This window comes from Lipophrys pholis, assembly GCF_963383615.2.
Source record: "Lipophrys pholis genome assembly, chromosome: 17".
Taxonomy (NCBI): Eukaryota; Metazoa; Chordata; class Actinopteri; order Blenniiformes; family Blenniidae; genus Lipophrys; species Lipophrys pholis.
This window is the reverse complement of record NC_137643.1, coordinates 3,271,261-3,294,765: the sequence shown is the minus strand read 5'-3', so window position 1 is coordinate 3,294,765 and position 23,505 is coordinate 3,271,261. Positions and strand designations below refer to the sequence as shown.

Sequence of the window (23,505 nt, the reverse complement as noted above, 5' to 3'; positions counted from 1 at the left end):
TTTTAGGGTAAATTGTGCTTATCTTGTCATAAAGTAAAACTACTCACTGTCTATTTAGTCGAATTATTAATGAGATTATTCTAGATCAGAGCAGCTAATAGATCTGTAATATTTAAAAAAAAAAAAAAAAGTCAGTTTGGCTCTTTATTTTGTCACATTTATTTATACTCTTTTAAATCCCACTGGTACACAAGACAGACAAGATTTCATGTAATTACTACTTTTATCCACACTGAGGCAGAATATCTCAAAAGCAGCACGAGCATCAAGGGTCCATGCAGATCTGGTGGAGATCAGCTGTAGTAAAACATTAGAAATCATTAGAAACAAAGACCAAAACAGAAATAAAGCACAATCAAAGTAAGTATTCTGATTTTATTAATGTTACTTTCCTAAAGCTGCACATGTTATTGTCTCCTATGATTATTGTTATACTCTCATGTGTCTTTTTATTTTTACTTTGCATGCCATCTCCTCGCCAAAACAGATCAGACTAATGAAAGAATATATAATATCTTCAAATGTAATCAATTAAATAATATATGCATGTTCTGTGGTGTTAAATCTCCACTTTTTGTTTCTGATGGTGTATTTTCTTAGCTGTTTTAATGCTGCAGTGTCCCTCACTGTTCAAAAAAACAAACATGTTTGCATAAACCCTTGAATGATCCAGAGTCCTTGGACTTCATCACTTGATGTGTAACAGTTTACAGCCACACTGCACAGCCCCCTTCCACCAAATACTGTATATACAGGTTCCTTAGTTCTGTGTATCTGTAAGCAATATTTACCATACAAAACTGGTGAAATGTAAATTCACCTGTGCTAATAAAGTGTTAATAAATAAAAGAAGAATACAAATATGAAATGTCAGAAACAATATTCTTATTATTAGATTTCTCTTTTTGGTAATGTTCTTATTTTGCAGCCTTTTGTTCTTCGCGCCTCGAACCTGTGCAAAGCGTTGTGTCTCTGTAACATTACAAAATGTGTGAACTCATGCTCCTGGCCATCGTTCTTGACGCTGTGCTCTCTGAGAACCACAAACCACATTCCTGTAGTCATGGGGCCGGGCTGATCTGAGTCACAAGCTGCTAGAGCGAGAGAGAGAGAGAGAGAGAGAGGGGAGGGGAAACGGTGAGAGTCAGAAAAAACTTCACTTCAAAGCTTGAAAGTCTCCGTTTGTTTGCTGCGAGGCGTCAGCACTGTTTTTAATGGAAGTGCAAATGTCCGAAAGGAACGAAAAGAATGAGGCGGGAATCCGACTGTGACGTCTGGGTGGACATAACGGCCCCTCATCTGATGTGTAGGTAGGATGTGTGTTCATCTTGTTAAAACTCAAATCTTAAGTCACTTAGGTGTCATGCAGTATGTAGGGCCAACCACACAGAGAAATAAAACCTGGTTCAGTTTTACAGACACAAGCTATTTACACCTTCTGACCTTTTTTCTATATTTTCATGCACAAGAATAATATTCCTGCAGGAAGAAGGTGTCTCACTCTACATCTCATGTCTTTCAAAATGCATTTTTATCCAGAAAAACAAGCGTCTAAAAGCCTAATTTCTCTTCAAATTTGGAGTCGGCGCAGTGCACCAGCGGATGTAAGATGCAACTTTCAGATAACATGCTGATCTGTGTGTTTACTGATAAGCTCCTCTCTGCGTGACTGATAAAACCCACGGTTATACAGTACTGTACGTTTGTTTTTTTTCCCTCTCTTCTCCATTTCTGCACTGCAGACTAATCAAGTCGGTGAAAAGAAAAAAGAAAGAAAACAAGCTCAGAGAGGAGGCTGATGTGCAAAGAGAGACAAAGGAAGACTCACAAAGCTGAGCTTTCACACGTCTGTGATGAAATGTGCCAGAAGCAGCCTGACGACAGTCAGAAATAGACTTACAGAGAGCCGTGTGAGCGGCACTTCACCTTCTTTCTTCATACTGGCTGAGATAAACTGCTGCGGGGATCATAGGTGTGCTGAAGAGGGCTGCAGTGTCGCCACTTAACACACTCCTTATCCTCTATTACCAGACACCCACTCTGAAATGATAAAGCAAGTGCTTTAGCGAGGTTTGCAGTCAAAGACACACGGATACGACTCATCAAAATGTAAATTCCCTTAAATCTATTCCTCAAAACTTAATCTTCCTATTAGGAGATTACAGCCCATTTGTCCTGCCTTTGTGTTTAGACACTGCGGCTGCGTGGCAGCAGAGGCCCCGAGAGCAGAAGTAATCTGGCTTCCTGCATGTTTTCTCACATTTCCAGTTACCAGTGAACGGTCACCAGAGATAAGCACTGCGGCCCGTCTGAGGGATATTTGGCATGAGCGGTTCTGCTTTGTGGAGCGTGACAGGTCTGTGAGCTTTCCAACCTTGTCTGTCTGATTAAAGTCCCGCAGCCCAGCCGGAGGAGCTCGACGGCTGCCGTGATCACATTGCTCTTATGGAGAGGTCAATACAATCCCTTTTTTAACACCGAAAGCTCGGTTTGCTTGAATTCTTGTACGAGTGTGAAAAGTAGAGCCTCTGATTTTCAGCCACTCATCCAATACTAGAGATAATCTTTACAGTTTCTTCAGCCTTTACGGTTTAATTCTGTACACTGAGATAACAGTAACGTCTTTTTTGTGATTAATTTGTTCTATTTCAAGAGTCCATGCAAGTCTATCATTTCCTCTTTTACCATTACTCAAGTTTCTCTGCCAGTCGGTGTTCATCAGCCTTATTTACAGAATGTTTTCTGTCTATTTTGTTAGTTTGGATGGGTGAGATATTTTAATTTATATTATTAATTTTACAGTTTTCAGCTGTTGTGTCCATCACACATTAGTTGTCATTATCAATTATGAGTTTGATTGTTTTCAGATAAATGGGCAGTTTAATTAATGTTGATTTAACAAGTCAACTTTTATTTATTGATGACTTTTTGACCTTTTAACAAATTGTTTTAGCTTATCAAACCAGATCACTGGTGTATCGGCTCATTTTAGCACTGCCTAACCACTTACTTTATTACTTTTAGATGGATATTTGAACCTTTTATACATTCAGTGTTATCATTTATCTATCATAATAGCACCGAGCAAATTAAATTCAAATCCAGCAAGTCAGTTTTATGAATGTTGAACTATAGTTAATCATTTGGTGCAGTTACAACTTAACGCGTTCTAAAAATCCATGTTTTTTATTAAATTTCTGTTGTTGTTGCAGCTTTGTTACTCATCTTTTATTTAGCAGAAGTATTGTCAGAAGTACCTCTTCATACAGTTTCACAAGTAGATAATCCGATGTGTCATTTCCCTGTCACGTTGAGTTCAGGACTCTTCCCGATGCAGCCGTCAAATAAAGTACGACTCTATTGTCACATGAACCTTTATAATCCTCATCATCTCATGGTTTTCTCGGATGTTGTCAGAGAGCGAGTGTTCCTCTGTCGTCGGACTGCTCGCGTTGATTTTGTTTTCCCGGCTGTAGGACGAAGTGACCTCTGAGCCGATGGAGGACGACGCTGAAGTTCACCACACGACGACGGAGGACACCGAGGTGGACGTTTGGATCGGACAGACTAAAGCTGAGCCAGGCAGCAACACAACCGGCTGGTTGAATGGTAAACAGCTGAATTTGAAAATCCCGTAATATTTGTTGCCGCAGATGGAAACGGACAGAGGAGGGAGTAAAGACCCAGACTGGTAACACGGCAAAGAAGCTAGAGAGCAGCACACTGTACACAATCAGGGGTGAGGGAGGCAACAGGGGTTTCTACTGGGAACACAGTCAGTCTCAACATTAAACATGAACCTCTGCAGCAATAAAATGAACCGTGAACTAGAACTGAAACCAGACCAGGGATCCCTGGAAACTCCCCCGCTCCAAAAATAGATTCATGTTACAAGACTCTCCTTTTTTTTTTTACCTTTTTGAACAAAAAAAAGAAAAGATCTGATCAGGATCATTGATTATTTTTGTGCTTGTGACAGCCTGAATCCAATAAAGATGTTGATTTAATCTCAAATAACGCCTTAGATGGAGTGGTCAGTCAAAATCCCAAAACCCTGGTAGTGAGGACAGAAATGCGTGTCACTCCTTTATTGACCAAAATCTCTTGTATAATCAGCATCATGTTCATGGTGTCACACACAAACACAGGTTTTGGTGTTGAGATATGAATTGAATGGAGGTTCATTTGTCCTCCGATTACACTTTTTGCTGTCCCATTTCCCAGTTGAGAGAGTAAAATAAACTTGTTTACTCTTTGGGACGCTACTTGTGATTTGACTTTCATGTGTGTGTAAGCTACGTGAGTCCTGATGCTTTGGCTGTTTGAAGATTTGCGCCCCGTGATTGACGGTCTGGTCTCTTGCCCTGTCAGGTCAGTGTGTGTTGGCCGTGCCGAGTCGTTCCGTGTTCAACCCGAGCTTCGATCTGCCTGTGTGCCGCGCCGTGCTGCAGAGAGAAGGCTTTCAGGTCGGTACAGACACAACCGGGACCACTGAATCCCCCGATCCCGCGCCGTTAATGGGCCTGTTCTGTGTGCGCCCGTTAGATTCCCGCTGCAGACATGGAGGCCCCTCTGAGAGCAGCTCTGGAGGTGCCGTCCATCAGGAGATACATGGTTTTCAACTCGGCTATCTTTCACTTCATAATGGCTCCGGTATGATTGTCCTGTGTGCAGCTTCTCCACGTCTCATCAGAGTTTCACCTCCTTCAACACTCTGATTCATCTCACTCATCCTTCTGAGCTTTTTGGTGTTTTTTCTCTTTTTTTCACTCTGGATTTCTGTCGAGGAGACAGATATTACTTACAACACAATAAACTTTCCCTGGTGTTTGTTCAGAGATATTCTTCTGAGAATCTTTTGAACATCATTGAATATTAGTTGCTTAATAAATTACGAGCCTGATTTGCTTAAGATCCTGCATAAAGTGTGCTAAACTCCATGCTCGCTCAATAGATGTCACTTCTAGTTTGCACACATTCGTGGTGGATTTATTAGACAAACGCCATGAGAGACTTCATGTGTGAACATTAGTATTCTAATGAGTGTTCACACAAGATTGTTTCTGTGTCCGTGTGTGTGTGATCTTTGTGATGTGAAGTGTTTTTCACACAGATGAGATGAGGAGTTGAGAAAATATACTTTTGTTTGAAGTATTAAGTCTATCCTGAATTAAGTCGACATTGGATCAAAGGTATTTTTAGAGCACTTTTCATACAAAAGGCTTTACACGGTAAAAAAAACAAACATGTTGTTGTTATTGGCTGGCATTAACTCAATGATTATTTTTCCTGATGCTTGCTTATGCTTGAAAACATCACCTTCACTTTGCAAAGCTCAACTCCAAAATACACTGAAATATTGAGTTTATGTTGATACATGACAGAGAAATAATGAAAATCTTATCATTTACCACGGACAGGAACTTCAATCTTCTTTGACTGTGTTTAAATATGAATGGACTATTATTGACATTAGGCCCTATAAACAGAATTGTTAGATATTTGGCACACCACACCTGAGAGATATATTGTTTTATATTAATTTGAGGTGAAATAATCTCTCCTCTGGTTCCACACCAGGTGCTGTATATGGTGGTGTGGTGCGCCGTCTTCTCCACCCTCCATCTCTACATCGCCGTCACTGACTACTGGGTCCTCTGTCTCTCCGTCAGTTTCGTCTCCATCTTCCTCACCTCTGCCATCATCTTCATCCTCCACCGCAGCACCAAGGAGGTGAAGCAGTCGTCTAAACTCCAGTCAGGCCCGCGAGACGCTGAAAAAATAAAATAAAATCCCTTTAGGCTTTCACCAATGACAATATCTTTATCGACTGATCGGCTCATCTCACTGGTTTCCAGCTTTCCTGCACAGCAGAGAGTTCAAGTAGAAGGATTTGTTTACTGAAAACAATGACTGATTCTTTTTACACTGAAATCTCCAGCTTCTTCCCTCCAGATAGAATAATTAGTCCTCAAATCTAAAACCAAACGTGATCTAATTAAATTCTCATCAGCTGAACTGTACAAGCATGAACATACTTTAGTTTGCACACATTCAATTCACTTTTTTTTTTAATGTGAATCTTGGTGTTACACATTTTTGAGCTACCGGTGCTTTCGTCTCTCTCAAGTCCTGTTTAGAGGAGCCTTGAAGGATAAAAATGTCAAATCACTCTACTTTTTGGTAGAAAACGTGAATCTGTCAACCCGATATATTGCACGTGACACATTTAAGTTTGGGTCTTGTATTTTGAAAGAAAGTGATGACATGAGTAACATCCCTGATTTGATTCTCAAACTCTTTCCGTGTCAGATCAACCTGAATTTAGATGTGCGGTTAGTCCAGGTGAACGAGAGGATGGTGAAACACAAGCTGCTGGTGGGAGTCGCCGACTGGGTGCAGAACTGCACTGGAAACATGAAGGTTGGTCTCTAAAAACCTGGACAGAACTGATGAAATACCTTTTAATCTGCTGCGCTGTGTTACAGCTTCTCAAGCCAAAAAAATGAATAAATTGGATAGTTCAGGCTGTTCGGTGGACTAGCCATGTTTTTGAAACTACGGGAGGATCCAGATTACCTGGAGAAAAGCCACACACACCCTCAGTGCTCGTCACTTCTCCATTATGCAGCCTTTAAAACCACTGACAAGCCACTGATACTGTAATATCCCTTCCTGTGTGTGTGTGTGCAGCTGTACTTTGTTTACTGGGACATGTCGCAGTGTTTGAGGATGCTGACTGACACTTTAGAGGAGCAGAGCTTCACCTCGTCAGACATCCAGGTGAGAGTCCAGTACATTTGACTGTCGCACTGCTTATCGTGCCGCATCATCAATTTTTGTGTCTGGTCTCCCTCACGATCAATGGAAGCATAATTCCAAGGATATTTATCTTTGCAGAAAGGGACAAGTTTGAAATGAGTGTTTTATTACTTTCTCCAGAACAAACTGAAGAGGAGAATGTCCCACCTTGTCCTGGTGACTGAGCTCAGTGGACAGGCAGAGGAGGAGGAGGAGGATGAAGAGGAGGAACAGAGACCCCTGCTGAGAAACGAGGACGCGGGCTGCAGTACCACTTCCAGCCAGCGGGGGGACACCAGAGTACCCACCAGCTACAGCCTCATCCCTGATGTGTCTCTACCTGCTCAGGTGAGACACATAAACTTTATTCTTTTTTATATACACTTTTATGTGTATCCTCAAATTAATACAAAACATATTGAGGCAAAAACTGCATTTACTAAACTATTAACAGCCTTTTAAAGAATAATTTTTTTAAAAAGAGGAGATGAGAGATGGAGGACTCTTGAGAAGACGTCTATGAAATGTACTGCATTTACATATTCCGTCCATCCTCCTCCTGCACTGCTTCATCCAGCTCAGGGTTACAGGGGGCCGATCCTAGTGGATTATGTGTGACGGCACAGACAGAACCTGGACAGGTCCATTAGTCTGTCACAGGTTAAACTGCTCACACACACACACACACCTACAGGCCGTTAACTTCAAACTCCTGTTTTGTCAGCCAATCATCCACATCCCCTTTTTAGCATCGTGACTCATGCGCAGGATGTGATGTTGTAAGAGTTTAATCTCTTCTGGTTCTCTCAGGACCTCACGTCACACCACCACACACTCAAACCACTCAAGCAGACTCATTAACTACATGCATTACCGCCCCGATCCCCGATCTTGTTCTCTGTGCTGCTGTTGCTTTGATAACGTCTACCAGCCCCTCCCAGTCCAGGATTTTTTACTGCCGTTGTGTCTAAAAGCTAACTTTATTTACATTACCATCCGAAATTAGATAATGTCTTTTTTTTTTTAATACAATATGAATCAGGAACAAATCTGGGTTGAGTCGATTGGCTAAACCCCCCGATGACACTATATAGGGTTTGATTTCTGATTGGCTGGTTGGAGCAACACACTTTTTAATGGAATAAGAAAAGTGACTTATATATGAGGTATTCAAAATAAGAAAACTTTTGAATAAATAATATGTCCACAAATACACCAAGTGCCGTAAAAACACTGTTTTTGGAAGCGGTTGCATCCATATTGATGAAACGTGTCTCTTGATGTCCCCTCCTCTCAGGAGAGAGCGTACCAGCTGCTGATGACCTACAGCGCGTCGTACATAAAGCTGCTGGTGTCCGAGAGGCTGAGCAGACAGTCGCACCGCCATCTGCCCCTCCAGGGGAACCACTGCACCACCGCGCCGCTCTGCCTCTGCCAGTACCTCAACAACAGGATCCTCCAATAACTCAAACCAGCAAACCAGGAAGTGAGAGCTGGTGGGACTTTACGGCTCTGCAGAAGATTTGTGGATCCTCAGACTCAGTGGAGTCCTCGATTCGAGGTTAAATCTCTGGACTTGTCGTTGGGCTGCTGCTCCTCGGCCCCTCGCCAACAGCGTGAACCAGCTGGATGTTTGCTCATCTGCACGTTGCCAAACTGTCACATTGACAACACGGGTCCAGTCGCTGTAGGACAATATTTATTCTCCTGTTTACACAACTGCCACAATCACAGTTTCTCCTGTTGTAAATGTAAATAAGTCCAGATTGTCGTCCTCTGTTAAGGTGTATATTCCAAGTTGATTCCCTTCTTTTGAGCTGCTTGTTGTTTATTTGAGTGTTGCCATTGCATTTCAGAGAAAAAATGGTTTTCACTTGAAAATAAACCAAAGATATAAACCCAGACTTTACTGTACATGACAGAACGTGTGATTTAGCTGTTAAACACAGGGTGTCAATGAACATTTAACCTGTGGTTACTGAATATTTCCAACCAGTTCAAGAGGCAGGGGCACAGTAAAACTGAGGAAAAAAAAAAAATGTGGGAAAAGAAAACGCCTTTTTTTTTTTTTTTTAATCAATAGACTCAATAATCAATAGCAAAATTCAGAATTCAGAAAACAATCATGTTTTACTTCTCCTGTGTCTTCTTGGCGGGTTAAGGTGTTTTTTTCCTGACAGACAGAGTGTGTGTAAAGAAACAAAAGAAAGTGATTTATCTGTGATCAATGTTGTGGAAACCTCCAGTTTCCTGGTTCAGTTTATCACCTGTTTTCCTGGCAGCATCCTGAATGGTCGCCAGCCCTCACACATCAGTCCTGAAGTCGCTGTGGTGGCGACACAAACACAGACAGCGAGGCAGGCGGCGAGGCCGAGGCCGGCGGGGATCTGGGCCTGTGTGACAGAGGAGAGCGGCGTGCAGCATGAGGCCGAGTTAAATGATCTCTGAGACGCTGGGTCTCTTCAGGAGGCTAAATGACCATCTGTGATCTGTACACACAGGCTGGCTCCGCTCCGCTCACACCTTTCCCCTCCAGCCTCCTCCCCGCTCACACTTTATTGAATTAACCAATAATAAGCGCATTATTGAATCCAGTGTGTCACAAACAATATGAGTGAGGCTGCGATCAGTTTCCTCTGCTTCAAAATGACTTTCACCTCTTTTTTTTTTGTGTTTTATTTTTCCTGTCCTCGCATCAGATGCACAGATTTATTTAGCCTCAGATGGAAAACAGTGGAACAGCTACCATCTGAAAAGCCTCATTATTTGTTTTTGGATGTAAAAGAGACCGAAATGGAACAAAAAGAGAATTTATGTGAAGTTTAAGCAAAGGTCAAAATCCAGCCGGGTTATTTCCTGCTTCTTGAATTACAAAATAATTTAATTTCTGACTTAAAACTACAATACAGGTTGACTGATGATCCATGCCATTACACAGAGACACTGAAATATGTTACAATAACAACAGTTATGTTTAAACTGGTGACTTGAGATCATTTATATATCGTGTATCAAAAAGGTTAAAAACTTCTTGTAGCTTTGTGCTTCAGTAAATTTCATTTTTCTCTCTTTTTGTAATGTTGACTTTATATAATCCAACTTTTTTATCTTTTTATTTCTCCAGTATCTGAGCTTCTATCAAAGTAAATAATGTGAAAATGTTTGGTAGCCAGATCGCCACGTTGCTTTAAATAAATGAATTTTAATGTGACAAAATGATTAATTTAACATTAATAAGCAGTTTTGGCGTCATGCGTCTGGAGGGTTTGATTGTTTCTGTTCCATATGATTCAAAAAGAGAACAACACATGATTTATTTACCACCAATGTGACTAAATCTGACGGCAGTCGGAAGTTTGGTACTTGGATGTTGATGAGAACCTAATGAGGTGGAGGCAGTTCCTGCATCACCAATTTGATCCAGATTATAGAAATGAATAATGGCCTTTCAACTGTGCTTCACCTATTTGAAACTGGTTTACATAAATGTGGAAATCCATCGTCACCATGACGATGCACTTGAGGGAAATAAGTCAATGGATCACTGAAGTGCATCGTCTTCATTAACACACAAAAGATAATCCCCTCCCGTCAGAATATGTGAAAGAAGACATAAGTTGGACGTGTCAAGAGCATGACGTTGCATGAGATAAATCTGCAGCCGTGAAACAAACGATGTGAGAATCCTCCTCTGATCGAACACGAGATAGCGAGCGATACTGGAGCTCGTGTTCTGATGGGGAGAAGAAAAAGAGACGGAGAGGGAGAAAACCAGGGCAACTATAAATAGCCTCTGAGTGATGAGGGAGAGAGGAGAAGCCACAGAGACTGGGAGGATGGAGAGGTGAAAAAAAATAAATAAAACAGACTCAAAGAAGGAGCCGCCGCCTTCGCCGACGTGCCGTTCACATCCCAAAAAAGGATTCTTTTATTCATTACTCAAACAACTGAAGTCAGAAACAGCCAATGCATGTGCAACATGGCCGTGAATATAATTAGCATAACAAACCCCAAGGAGAACCACATGTACACAGGAAAATCGCTCGGCTCTTTGAACAAGCAACCCGTCGCGTTTACAAGCTGAGAAACACACGGAAGAAAAGAAAGAGTGAAAAGAAAACCAAGAGCACGTTTCCCCGGCTGTGATCGGCTGCGGTCCAGTCAGAAAGCACACGGGGAGACGCAGCCTAGATAAACTAGATATGCTGGGAGTCACTCTATACAGCCCACACACACACACACACACACACACACACACACTCTCACACACACACACACACACACGCTCACACACTCACACACACGCCTTCTGTACATCAATAATAATACTGAACTGCACTGTGCTTCATTTACACTTTCAACACTGCGTTTCGTGTCCATAACACATCTGGGCCTTTAATTTATCACACAGGGAAAGTTAACCGACTGAGCTGAAGAGTTTGAAGGTGTTTAGGAGTTTGAACTATCCGTCTGACTTCCGTGCAAAGAGGTAGATAAAAAGATATCTGGACCATAAATACAAAACTAACGGCGGTGACTAAACTACACACTAAAAGGAAGGAAATGTGGAACGTCTGGTGGATGACTCTCATGTTGTTTGGCATTAGCAGAGAATATTTGGCAATTTCTTCCATGTGGCACCATTTTAGGAGGAAAATAAACACTTTCTATTCATAGTATGAAATGTATTGCCAAGAAACACTTTGAGAACACAGAAATAACCCACCAAACACAAATTTCCCTTCTCTTTGTGTGTGCATTGTTAGTTTAGCTGAGCAGGGGGAAAAATGCTAAAATGACTGAAATTTGTAAAAGGGAAAAAACTGTTTAAAAAAAAACTGCTTAGAAGAGAGAAAACATCATTAAAATGGCTAAAATGTCCTTCCTTCCTGTGGCCATGAGACGCTATAACTTCTCACTTTTAAGCCTTACATAATATTTAAAATTACTTATTTAATTTCTATCCTGCCGTATTTGATATTTAACTTTCCTTCTATTGATTCTGTGTGGAGCAATGCTTAAAGGAAACCTCCTCATAATAATAGAGTATTCTATTCTATTCTATTCTAAAATGGCAAAATCATCTGCAAAAGGCAAGAAAAGAACTATAAAACCACTAAAATCAGTTTTTGTACGTGTCTTTTCAAAACTGCCGTATATCTGAAACTGTAGAAGCTGTGTCAGCCTCATTTTAAAGGTTAAACGGGTTTTGCGCCTCCAAGGTAAATTTGATTTGGTGGAAAATCACCCAAATGGCTCTTTTGGTCATAAAGGTTGCAAACCCTCGGGATAGTCTGAGGAAGTGTTTCCAGAAAATGTAATAGTTCGAGAGCAGAGAGTTAAAGTTAATGTTCATGCTGTGGATTATGTAGGAGAAAAGTACACCAAAGCAATCACTAAACCTGTATTTCAATTGATTTCCTGGTACGTTTGTTCTCTTTGTATAGAGCCAAGTAATTAATGTTCCATAAATGAATGCATTATATTTATTGTTTGAAGTGGGAATTGCTTATAGAGGTTTACTTTACTGTGATTGATAAATATGGGCTCAGATGTGTGTCAGTGTCTTATATATTGTACAAATAGAACAATAATAATAATATATTCATATAAATGTATGGTCTCTATTCGTGCTCATTGTCAACAAACATATAATTTTCATAAATTCTAGCGTCTTCTCTTTATAATCTTTGAAAAATATTGTAATTGTAGGGACCAGAAGGGAAAAGAAGGAGTAGCAGAAGAGATATGTTAATAGGTCCAATAACTCATTCACCGTGGAGATGAGAAAGACAAAATGAGAGTGTAAGGGCATTAACAGGAGGGTGTGAATGTCATGGAGCTGAAAGTGCTACAAAAACAGTTTAGGCATCATTATTATCATCATTATTCTCTCTCTCTCTCTCTCTCTCTCTCTCTCTCTCTCTCTCCTATCGGAAACATTCATCTCATGAGTCCTGAACACTCAGAATCAAACTACAACTTTACAGCCTGGTCGTCTCCTATAAACAGCAGAGCTCCATTATGGAAACAAACCACAGTCGCAGTGCAGCTCGCGGTGACACAATGGAGCCTGTCGCACGTCCAGCCTCAATATTTAGGACACGTGGAAACAAAGCGAGGATGACATGCAGGGTTATGTTACCGCAAACGTCAAAAGTCGCACAAAAGTCTCATAAACAGTGTCTGGAGGATGTGCAAAACACACACACACACACACACACACACACACACACACACACACACACACACACACACACTCAAAAAAGGCTAATACGTCTCTAAAAGCAGTATTTGCAAACCTAATATTGAAATATTCATCATCTAACTAGTCTGGTTTTCTTGTTTTGACAGTAGCTTGGTTCACACTTTAAGAAAACACTGCAGCACAGACCGAGAGAGACTTCAGGAAACGTTCCCGCAAACAAACTACGTTTCCCACTAAAAGCCCATCAGCTTAAATTCATACTCGTCATGCACTAAAAGAACTGTGACTGTAGGCAGCTGTATCATCTGGTTACTACAAAGTGCAATATCATCTTCATAAGACATCAAATTCAGGCCAATTCAAAGTGGCAGACGGCGGCAGTGAACTCGTGATATCCTGCAAATTATAACAACGCATGGGTAGATACTGAACAAAGTCATAAATAACACGCCGCAAACAAATCAACACATGTGATTCATACGTTCTGTACCATCTCATCCGCATACATTGTCCCCGCAGGTGTGAATAAATACTCTGTTTGGTTACGTTTGACAGTCCTTTGTCAGTCCAGGTTCCCGTTTGGAGCGTTGGTGAATGTGAACCCATCGCCCGAAATCAGTTTCCTAAGCAGCAAAAAGACACGACCCTGTGGATCAGCGCTTGTTTCAACGAGGAGAAAACCTGTGGATATTCGCATTTGAAACACTAAAAGGTTCATTTTTCACTATAAGCACTTTTTTTTTGTTGGATTGCATTGCCTCAAATTTCATTGCTCCACGAAACACACGGTGACGGAGACGCTGGTCTAACTACGTCAGCGAAGGCCGTATGAATTAATAAGAGTGGAATGAATTGTTAATGCCAGGAAGCTTTGTTTCCCTCCTGCAGCTCATATCTGAGTGTAAGTATTAAGCGGCTGCTGTGCAAAGAGGAATACTGGGTCTTGTTTCACAGCTGCCTGCGTTTTGCTTGTGATCTTCAGCTGTGATTGGTCGTTTTTTTTTTTTTTTTTTGTCTTGTTTGATGGAAACAGGTTGGGTCAGACTGTGTGTGTGTGTGTGTGTGTGTGTGTGTGTGTGTGTGTGTGTGTGTGTGTGTGTGTGTTTGTGTGTGTGTGCACGATGAATAGAAAAAGCCAGAAAACCATTTGAGAGCATTCTCAGTGCTCCCGTTTCCTCCAGAGTAGTTTGCAGCAGCCAATATTTGCCGCGTATCCCGTCAGGAGACGAGCGTCGACGTTTACGGCTCCCAGTCGTCGTCGTGGTGCTGCGAGGCGATGATGACGACCACGGTGAGGATGGTGCACAGCACGATGGAGGCGATGCCCACGGCCAGGCTGATGAAGGAGAAGTTGCGCGCCTCGCGGGAGGCGATTTCCGCGGTCACCATGTCCCCCCGGGCTATCGCCGTGCGCACCTAAGAGGAGCAGGATGGAGGGAGTCGGTGTGGGAGAGGGAGAGAAATCAGAATATATGTTATGTAAGGGGAAGATGTGCGAGTGGGAGCAGCGGAGAAACACCACGGACGGATCGATTTCACTGCAGCGCAGGCTGAATGTGCAGAAAGAGGCCAGTCCGCACGGCATTAACACACTTTAACAACGTACACAGCTCGGACCGGTGGGTCCATGCACTGTCAGCTCAGCTCAACTCACAGCCAGCTGAGCAGGCCCAGGGGAAAAAATCCATTCTGTCCCGTTGCACTGACAATGGTGCAGTTACGTAATGTGAGTGTGTGGTGGTCAGCGCAGTCTGCCGCTCCAGAGATAAACAACGGGCATGATGAGAGCCACCAGACCGAACCTTTACACGTCTCTCGTACACCTCAGATAACCTACAAGCCTCTCGGCAATTAAGAGCGTAGCGACATCGATTCAAATGGAATCCTGCCGATTGTTGTTTTGATTCAGAAACTTTTTAAAGTTAAAAGTCAGGTTTTCTTTTCTTCACTGCATGTCACCTCCAAACAGTTAGTAAATTCACCCAGTCGTGATGTTTATTAGTCCACGGTGGCATAAAACAAACCGAATCTGTCACATCCTGTTTTGACATAAGTCATCAGGGATGAACGATCTTTCCTAACAACCACACGAAGCAGGGCAGCCTGCGTGTGTTCACAAGCTCCAATATCCCCACGAGTCTTTTCCACTGACAGCCCATCAAAACCAAAACAATAAACCCGGAACTCGTCAAAGGAAACATACCCGCAGCACAACAAAGATAGTTATTGAAAACTTTTCCGAAGGCTGACGTGTACAGAATTATCTCCACCGTTATCCGCCATGACGGTGTGCACGCAAAGACTCAAAAATGAAAGAGAAATTGAATTGTTCTGAAGGTGAAGTCCACAAAGAGAAACAACAACCGCAAAACCAGGTGAGAGGAAAGGGGACGGGACTTCAGCAGGTGGCTGAACAGACGAAGAGCTGACAAAGGTACGAGCGCAGAGGGAATTCTACACACACCCAAAGTAAACAAGACAAAGCTGGCAGCAATCAGGGAGAATCATCAAGAGACATGAGGAAGAGCAACAGGAACAAGAGAGGTAGTGAATGTGATTGAACCACGTTTACACATACCCGAGTATCTTAAAAACGGTGATATTTTTCAGCGTTTGGGCATTTACACCTAAACGCAGCTAAACAATGAGAAAGATAAACAAAGATTCCTGAAAACTCCGGCCACAGTGGAGATTTAGAAAAACTCAGTGTCTCTGTTTACATCTAAACGGGTGTAGGCGGAGATTTACGTCACAAAATTCTTCCAGGATTCTGATTGGCTGTCATGGCTTCATGCTTCTCGTTACACTGCCCCCTACAGGTTTGGCTGCTCACAGCTGTGACGCAGGTGTATAAACCCAGGTACATGTAAAATGGCCTCAGAACTGTAACTCGACTGAAAGATCCAACAGACTGTGATTTTTCCTGTTTTTAGTCCACATCCTGTTTTTGTTGAGCTGCACGGCTCCTGCTATGTCTTTGTGTTTATTGTTCTTTATGCAATGTGGAAAAATTTTTTTTTAAACAAGCATCAGATAAATCAAATTTAACTGTTGAACGATTTGAGGCGGGAAAAACTTTGTCTATACATGAAACAAGCAGGGAAAACGTTTTCCTACTGTTCTGCTCTGCACACTGGAAACCGTTTTCTTTAACTGTATCAGAGATAAAAACAGACGTCCCGCAGCGGCACTAACCTGCACGGCTTTGATGATGGCGATGATGCCGGTGGGCCAGAAGCAGCAGACGGTGGTGAGCACGGCGATGGGCAGGTAGTCATGCGGCGGCCGGCGGTCCATCAGGGTGATGCTGGGGGGCATCTGCATGGGGTGAATCTGCCCGGGCGGGATCCCCGGGTGAGTTCCTCCCGCTGGCATGTAGGGCTGCCCCTGAGGAGAGAGGGAGCGAGGAGGGATGTTGCTAAATAGAAGAGCAGCACTTCCCGCTGAGTGGGACTGGTGAGGTGAAGACGAGCGTGAGGAGCAGCAGGTCGCTCGGTTCAGATTACAGGAGTCACACAGGCACACAGTTATCTGCAGTGACATTGTTTCACAAGACTTCTATCATCATTTGGAAGCAATTCAGACGAGACATCAGACGCTCCCTGAAGCTCCGCCTCCAACGCTAACGGGGCAGTTTTTAACCACGTTCTGATTTTTTTCCAAAACCACCTGCAGAGCCGAGACGCGAGTTCCTCAGCGTCACCCACATCCTGCGGCTGTAACCACCATCAGCCTCGCTATTGGACTGGAGGTATCAGAGAGGCTTTCAAAGCCTCTCTGAACTAAACCGTTGGCTGGAACTCTTTTTGTTTCTTTCAATCAGCTGCAGGTGATTCAGAGATGAAACGCAGTGCCGGTGACTGTGGACGAGCTGTGCATGCTTAAACCCGAGCGTCTGATCCTGCAGTCTGTCCAAAAAGCTCCGACTGGTTTGTGAGATTGCAGCCGGCCGGTAAAATGAGCATGTTGCAATGCAGATAACGCTCTGGATCATATTCCTCCACCACACCTCAGTCCTGTATGAAATTACTGCTCCGATGATGCACAGATGCACTTTGATTTATTTATCTATTTTATTTTCTGATGACTCACAGTCACTTTCTGCTGCTTCTCCTTGATGTGGGTTCACGGTGGAGCAAATACGTTTTTATCTCCTGGATGTGAAGATGGGATTAACTCTCATTAATGGATTTTAAACACAAATCAAACCAGTCGGCCCCCAAAGTCTGGATTCATACCAGGTACTCTCTCCCTGTGAGGCGAAAACACTGACCACTGGACAGTTAATTGTTTCTCTGTAAAATCATCTGCTTCCAGAGAAGTTGAAATTCAGATTATGCTGCTTTTATTAAGTAAAAGTTAAAAGTACTGGTCCTGACGTGTTAAGTACAAAAGTGAAAATTGTTTATTGATACATGATGTGTTTTTTTCAGGCCTCTTGAAAAAAATATATAAATACTTAAAAACTCTAATTTAGTACAGCAGTGAAGAATAAATACTTTCCAAATCTGCTGCCTGGTGAGTTTTACTCTTTCTGCTCCATGGCTTGACTTTGTCTAAAAATCTGTGAATTCCATTCAGAAGTTTTAGTTGAAATATTTTCACACAGATATTTGTACGGCTGAAGTAAAGTACTTTTTTCAACCCTGAGAGAAATGGTGATGTTCTTGAATTAGTGAATATTCACTTAATCAATGACACATCAGGTTCCACAGAGCAAACTAATGAAACGTGGATTATAAGTTCACAGTGACGCTTCTCTCTGAAATGATGAGAAAACAGAACTGCAAATGTATTGAACATGAACATTAAATGAAGTTTCTCTTTTTGAGGAAATTCCCAGAAACCTAGTAGAAATTTCTGAGGCTGTGAAATAAAACTGATATGTGGAAATGTTAAGCAGAGATTTTATATCTTTAATTAGTTATTTCATTTAGATTTTTCTTGAAATATTTGGATGTTTTATTTGAGGTATGCATCTTAATTTCAGTTTCATGATTTTTTTTTCATATCAATTTCACGTTTTGGTTTTCTAATTAAATATATTTATAATTCACTTCCCTTCATCTCATATTAAATAATCAAACTGAGTTGACTTTTTAAAGCCTTTTTTTTCTATTCTTATTTTGTATTAAGAATATTATTAAAGTTTGATGTGCAGAAATCTGATGTCAGATCAGTGAAATATCTGAATCGTGATCTGCGACTCACCGAAGCCATGGGGTAGACGGGTACGTAGGCTGTGCAGGGCTGCAGCTGGAGCGGGTATCCCGGGTGGAGGTATCCCACCGGCGGGGGCGGCATGGTGCCGCCGGGGCCCTGGGTCTGCACGGTGTAGCCCTGCGGGGCCCCGTTGGGGCCCAGCGGCCCGCAGTGGAACTGAGTTTCTTGGAGGTATCCCTCGGTGCCCGGGGGGGGAGGCGGAGGGGGGTAGTTGGGCTGCGTGCCCGGCGCGGGGGGCATGTTGGGGTGCTGGGGCACGTTGGGGTCTGGTGGGCCGGGGAGGTACGGAGGAGGCTGCATGGCCTGACGTCCAGAGTCATCGAGCCCTGAGAGAGGAAGAGGGAGAGGAGGAGGAGGAGGAGGAGGAGGAGGAGGAGGAGGAGGAGGAGGAGAAAATTCATTCATCTTTCAGGCGCCGAAGCCGAAAACACAGAGACTCAAACCGACAGACGGTTCAAAGCCCGTTTCAAAAACAGATGAATCACATGATTTCACTGGTTAATATAGGATGATGGTTATTACACAATAGAATAGAATAGAATAGAATAGAATAGAATAGACAGTGAGAATGTGGAGAAACACCTGCCGGGTCTTTCAATGTGGAGTTTGCATGTTCTCCCTGTGTGTGCGTTGGTTTCCTCCCTGTTCTCCCATTTCCTCCCACAGTCCAAAAACATGCATGGGAGGTTCTTAGGTGACCCCAGATTGCTGCTGCTGCTGTGTGTGTGTGTGTGTGTGTGTGTGTGTGTGTGTGTGTGTGTGTGTGTGTGTGTGTGTGTGTGTGTGTGTGTGTGTGTGTGTGTGTGTGTGTGTGTGTGTGTGTGTGTGTGTGTGTGGTTCACCTCCACAGTCAGCTGCGATCGGCTCCAAGCAAAGTTACCTGCTTCGGATTAAGAGTCGTCGATTTACTGCTTCAGTGAGGGAAAACCCGGAGAAAAGCAGAGAGTGAACGAGGAAACTCAGCAGGGTGACAAACTCAAACCGGGTGTCCTCTCAGTGTGAGATGATGACCACTACACCACCGTTCAAGGAAACTCACACCTGTCACACCTTAACCTGTTTCTGTCCGGGGGGGAGGAAAACCCACGCGTGCACGAGGGAGAACATGCAAACTCCACATGCCTGGCTCGAGCCACAGTGTCGCGAGGAGAGGAGGAAGAGGAGGAAGAGGAGGAAGAGGAGGAAGAGCAATAAAAGAAACAAACGTCATCCAACTGCAGCTCGGCAGCATGTTGAATGTGAAAAGGAGAAATAATCACCAGTTTTCAAAAAACTCCACACAGCCTGACATTTTCCAACCTGCGCCGTGTAATGATGACAGTGATTGACATTCTCTCTCCCCGTGAAGCCTTTTTGTCTCCTTCCCCCTTCTCCGTGACGTTCATTAGCACACGTGACATTTCACCTGAGGAGAACCTCGACCTGAAGCATCCGTCGGCCTCCTGAACGTTTTCCGCACCTCTGCTCCCTCTGTGTTTGTTTAACGGCGAACACGACTGATGGGGTGTCGTGTTCTCACAGCAAGGGAGGCGGCTGAGGTGATCTGCTGTGACGGGGACATGAGGAGGAAGAAAGGCAAAAGGGGAGATGGATGGAGGAGAAGGAGGAGAGAGGGAGAGGGAGGATATGACGGGACAGAAGAAGGAGAGCAGGAGAGCAGTCGGCGAGCGGAGCAGCCGAGTGATGAGGGATGACGACTTGCGCTCGGGGACCGGCTTTACGTAACAGTCCCCAACTCTGTCACAAGCAGGAAGTGGACCAGAAACAGACCGAGAGGAGGACGGAGAGGACGGGGAGGAGGAGGACGAGTGGAGGGACACCTCCGAAAGGTCACGGCTCGGCAAAGCGCAGCAGAGGCACACATCTTGGTGTTCATCTGAAGTCGAGGGACTTAATCCAAAACAACACTGGAACTGGATCCTGATTAGAAACACGAGACGCTACGTTCACATAAAACCACTGAGATGAACCTTCGCCTCTCTTCAGAGTCGAGAAACACTCCGGACACAAAGACAGTTAAGCTTCTGAAGCCAAATATTCAAATTCTTGACATTCAACCAGAAATTACAACAAGAAGATCAAACTAATAATTTGTTTTACCTTCCAATTATATCTTTTTTATTAAGATTCTGGATGTAAAATGTAAAATCAAAAACTACAATCATGCCTGGAAAACACTTTAATCTCTTTGTTGATTCATTTGTTGACTTTGAAAATGTTCCTTTGCCACTCTGGAGCGTTAACGTTCTGTTTTGTTGCTTCATTCTTCAGTTAATGCTGCACTTTATCTTTCAATCATACAGCTACTTGTTTTAAAACTATTCAAATTATTCTTTTACCTTTTGCACTCTTATTCTACATTTACCACAGTGTTCATGTTTGCTGATGTTTATTTTGCCTTTTTGATGAAACGTGCTGTTCACATTTTGTTTCTTCGTTTTGTGGAATCGGGATTTAATCTGATTGGATGTAGAACAACGCTCAAATGCACCAATTATAGTCATTGTTGTTGCAAATTCAACCCTTTTAACATCTCCACATATGTCTTTGTATGTACCTACTGTTTTGTGTCTGTATCCTTCTTTACATGTGTACATTTCTCTGGGCGTGCGTATGTGTTTTAATTTATGTTCGGCAAAACAAGTCAGTTTCTTTACAGAGCATGTTTTAGCCACGAGGCAACTAAATGCCTCATATCAACAAATTATCAGAAAATGCAGAATGAAAGCAAAGAAAATGAGAATAAAAGCAAAAAGATTAAAAACGTGATAATTATTATTGATTTGTGATCAATTAGCAGAGATTATTTTGCACCTTATTTGAACTAAACTGATTAAAAATGTCTGTTTTTTTCTGGTCAAACAGAAAGTGTTGACAGTTTTTAAGCACATGACCACGAATCAGAGGTATTGGTGGACTCTGCAGGGCAGCGACTGCACACCAGGAGACATTTTGACCTGCAGCTGCTGGAAAAAGCTCAGTAACTGATGAGAGTAATGATTGGTGCTCCAGCTGCAGCCTGCACACACACAGACCTGCACTAGGATGTGCAATGCAGTCCAGCTGATGATGGTGTTATCTGCTTTCCAATGGCTGTTGAGTAATCATGCAGATTACATATGGAGGAGGATGCCTGTATGTCAGTGGCTGAGGAGTAAACAGTATTGTATGCAATTGCCCAGCTGGCAGATTATTGATACAGCCCCACATAAATCCTCATAACTACCTATTCTGTATTTTCTTTATTGGCTTCAGAGGAAACGGTGCGTGTTCAGCCATTGTTCAGTTATCACAGATCTGATTGAAGCACCAGACAGCGGCTATGTTTGGAACCCAAACTGCAGCCTGCTCCTCAGTCTGACCAGATGGATCAAAATCAGGTGTCATTTTCAGCTTCGTTTCATTTTCTTCAATCTGCTCATTATATCCAGTGTTAAGCTGCGGCTCAGCTCACAGTTCCAGATGCATCTTTAACGTCCTCACAGACGATAGAAGCCAGAAAAAAAGAAATGAGACGGAACAGCTTTCAGTGGAGGAGAGAGGCTGAGGATTGTTAGTAACGCGCACAAGGAAAAGGCGTGCACGCGCAAAGGACACCCACATCCCGGGTATAGTCAGGAGAGATGTACGCAGGCTCGTGCGTAATGGTGATAATGACACATTTGTAGTCAGGGGAGAGAAGAAAAAAAAAGAGGAATGAGTTCTTGAAATTTAGGATTAAAGCTAAAGTTCGAGGAAATATTTCGATTTACTGAATGAATCAGTGTAATCTGGGCTCCCAGGTGGAGATGGGAGGCAGGAGAGTGTAATCCTAAACTCTCCATGGAGACAAATTGCGGCCCTGCGGTGCGTCGAGCTGCGCCCACACGGCGGCCGGTGCGTCTCCGGTCGAGCTGCTGCGGATGGGGCTGTTGACAAGGACGCGGCTGGGAATCAAGAGAAACTGACGGGAGAGAAACGATCTGTGAAGACAAAAGGAACCTCACCGTGTTTTTCTGACGACATGCCTCCAGATCTTCTGTCGGATCGGATCAGTTTCTCCTCCAGCTGCTGATGAAAAATCACTGCTTTCGTTTGTTTTTGTTTTTTGCTTCTTCTTCTTTTTTTTTTTTTATTCCAAACGTGCGGAACCCATCCTCAGGATGTCTTCATCTTCTAAAGAAAAGAAAAAAAAAAAACCCAGCCACCTTTTCTTCTGGAACGTGAAGTTGCGTGTGGCGGCTGGTCTGTGGTCTAATGAGCTTTCTCTCCTCCAACGCGTCGCTACATTGAATTAATGAGACACAAAAGCTTCGTGGTCTTAAAGCGACAGTCGGAACCGGAGAGACGCACGAGCGGACACCGGGCTGCTGGAGCGTCCCATCACAACAATGAGACGGATTTCTCTCCTCCGCGTGACATCTCACCACCTCCTCCTCTTCATCCTCCTCCTCCTCCTCCTCCTCCTCTGTTTTACTGCAACACATCAACCCACACCAGAAACAAATGATGCCCAACGACCAATAACTTAATCATTAATTGATAAATGTGATAAAGGAAATAACTTCCCAGTAGTGCAATAAAACATTTCAGCCAGTAACTGAGTACTTTGTAGATCTTCTTTAATTACATTACTGAAGTAGATTTAAAATTCCTTTGAGAATGTAATAATGCAGCCAATAGTGTAATAGTACAGAAATGAAGATGTCATTGATGGCGAGACATTATGCAGAACTGTTTCATTATTATATTTTATATCCTGATTGGCTTTGATACACAATTTTAATATGTTGCTCCTTTTAATTTGAATTGTTGTCACTATTGTAAATGCATTTTTAATTAGCTTTTTTTTTTTCTCCAGTCTTAATTACCCTTTTGTCTTTCAAATGCACTTTTATTTTCTTAATATCTTGTTTTATTGCCATGATTTTAATGTGATTTTATGTATTTCTTTCCCGTTGTGAAGCACTTTGAATTCCCTTGTGTATGAATGTTATCATAGGTCAGGGTCACCTGGACTTAGTATTATGACCAATAATACAAAGATGTGACTATATTTGCAGACATTAAATATATATGCAGGTATAAAGCACCATTGCTCATTTTTACGTCATTGGTTGCTCCACAACACGTTAAACATGATAGAATAGAAATAGAAATGTAATAAAGACAATAACTTCCCAATAATGAAATGAAACATTTGAGCCAATATTTTAACATGAACATGGCGAGTTTCATGGCTACAGTACATGAAACGTGACGAGTTTCATGGCTACAGTACATGAAACGTGACG

At 42.7% G+C, this 23,505-nt stretch overlaps 2 protein-coding genes across 7 annotated transcripts; one reads left to right on the top strand and one right to left on the bottom strand.

Moving 5' to 3' along the window:
• Window positions 1-1,085: 1,085 nt before the first annotated feature.
• Window positions 1,086-10,011, top strand: tmem268 (transmembrane protein 268). 6 transcript variants are annotated; one of them, XM_080485506.1, is made up of 11 exons: window positions 1,154-1,306; window positions 2,032-2,109; window positions 2,269-2,356; window positions 3,477-3,609; window positions 4,372-4,466; window positions 4,546-4,653; window positions 5,581-5,733; window positions 6,313-6,423; window positions 6,694-6,783; window positions 6,943-7,149; window positions 8,099-10,011. In XM_080485506.1, exons 4-11 carry the CDS (start codon window positions 3,498-3,500, stop codon window positions 8,264-8,266), a joined length of 1,044 nt encoding a protein of 347 aa, XP_080341632.1. In that variant the 5' UTR covers window positions 1,154-1,306; window positions 2,032-2,109; window positions 2,269-2,356; window positions 3,477-3,497; the 3' UTR covers window positions 8,267-10,011. The 6 variants fall into 6 exon arrangements, with proteins under 6 accessions (XP_080341633.1, XP_080341635.1, XP_080341634.1 ...); XM_080485507.1 differs by lacking the exon at window positions 2,032-2,109 and having other exon boundaries at window positions 1,086-1,306; XM_080485509.1 differs by lacking the exon at window positions 2,032-2,109 and having other exon boundaries at window positions 1,142-1,310.
• A 4,011-nt stretch (window positions 10,012-14,022) lies between these two features.
• On the bottom strand, window positions 14,023-22,604 carry prrt1 (proline-rich transmembrane protein 1). Its single transcript, XM_080484717.1, has 4 exons — window positions 22,219-22,604; window positions 18,221-18,558; window positions 16,205-16,396; window positions 14,023-14,425 (listed from the first exon to the last, which is right to left on the bottom strand). The coding sequence occupies exons 1-4, from the start codon at window positions 22,235-22,237 to the stop codon at window positions 14,249-14,251; spliced, it is 726 nt and encodes a 241-aa protein (XP_080340843.1). The 5' UTR covers window positions 22,238-22,604; the 3' UTR covers window positions 14,023-14,248.
• Between the last annotated feature and the right edge of the window lie 901 nt (window positions 22,605-23,505).

Coding starts and splice junctions, on each gene's coding strand:
- tmem268 (XM_080485507.1), top strand. CDS start 3,498: ATGGAGGACGACGCTGAAGTTCACCACACGACGACGGAGGACACCGAG. Junction 4,467..4,545: donor TGCAGAGAGAAGGCTTTCAG/GTCGGTACAGAC, acceptor TGCGCCCGTTAG/ATTCCCGCTGCAGACATGGA. Junction 5,734..6,312: donor TCCACCGCAGCACCAAGGAG/GTGAAGCAGTCG, acceptor TTTCCGTGTCAG/ATCAACCTGAATTTAGATGT.
- prrt1 (XM_080484717.1), bottom strand. Junction 16,397..18,220: donor CCGTCTACCCCATGGCTTCG/GTGAGTCGCAGA, acceptor CTCTCTCCTCAG/GGGCAGCCCTACATGCCAGC. Junction 14,426..16,204: donor CCATCATCAAAGCCGTGCAG/GTTAGTGCCGCT, acceptor TGCTCCTCTTAG/GTGCGCACGGCGATAGCCCG.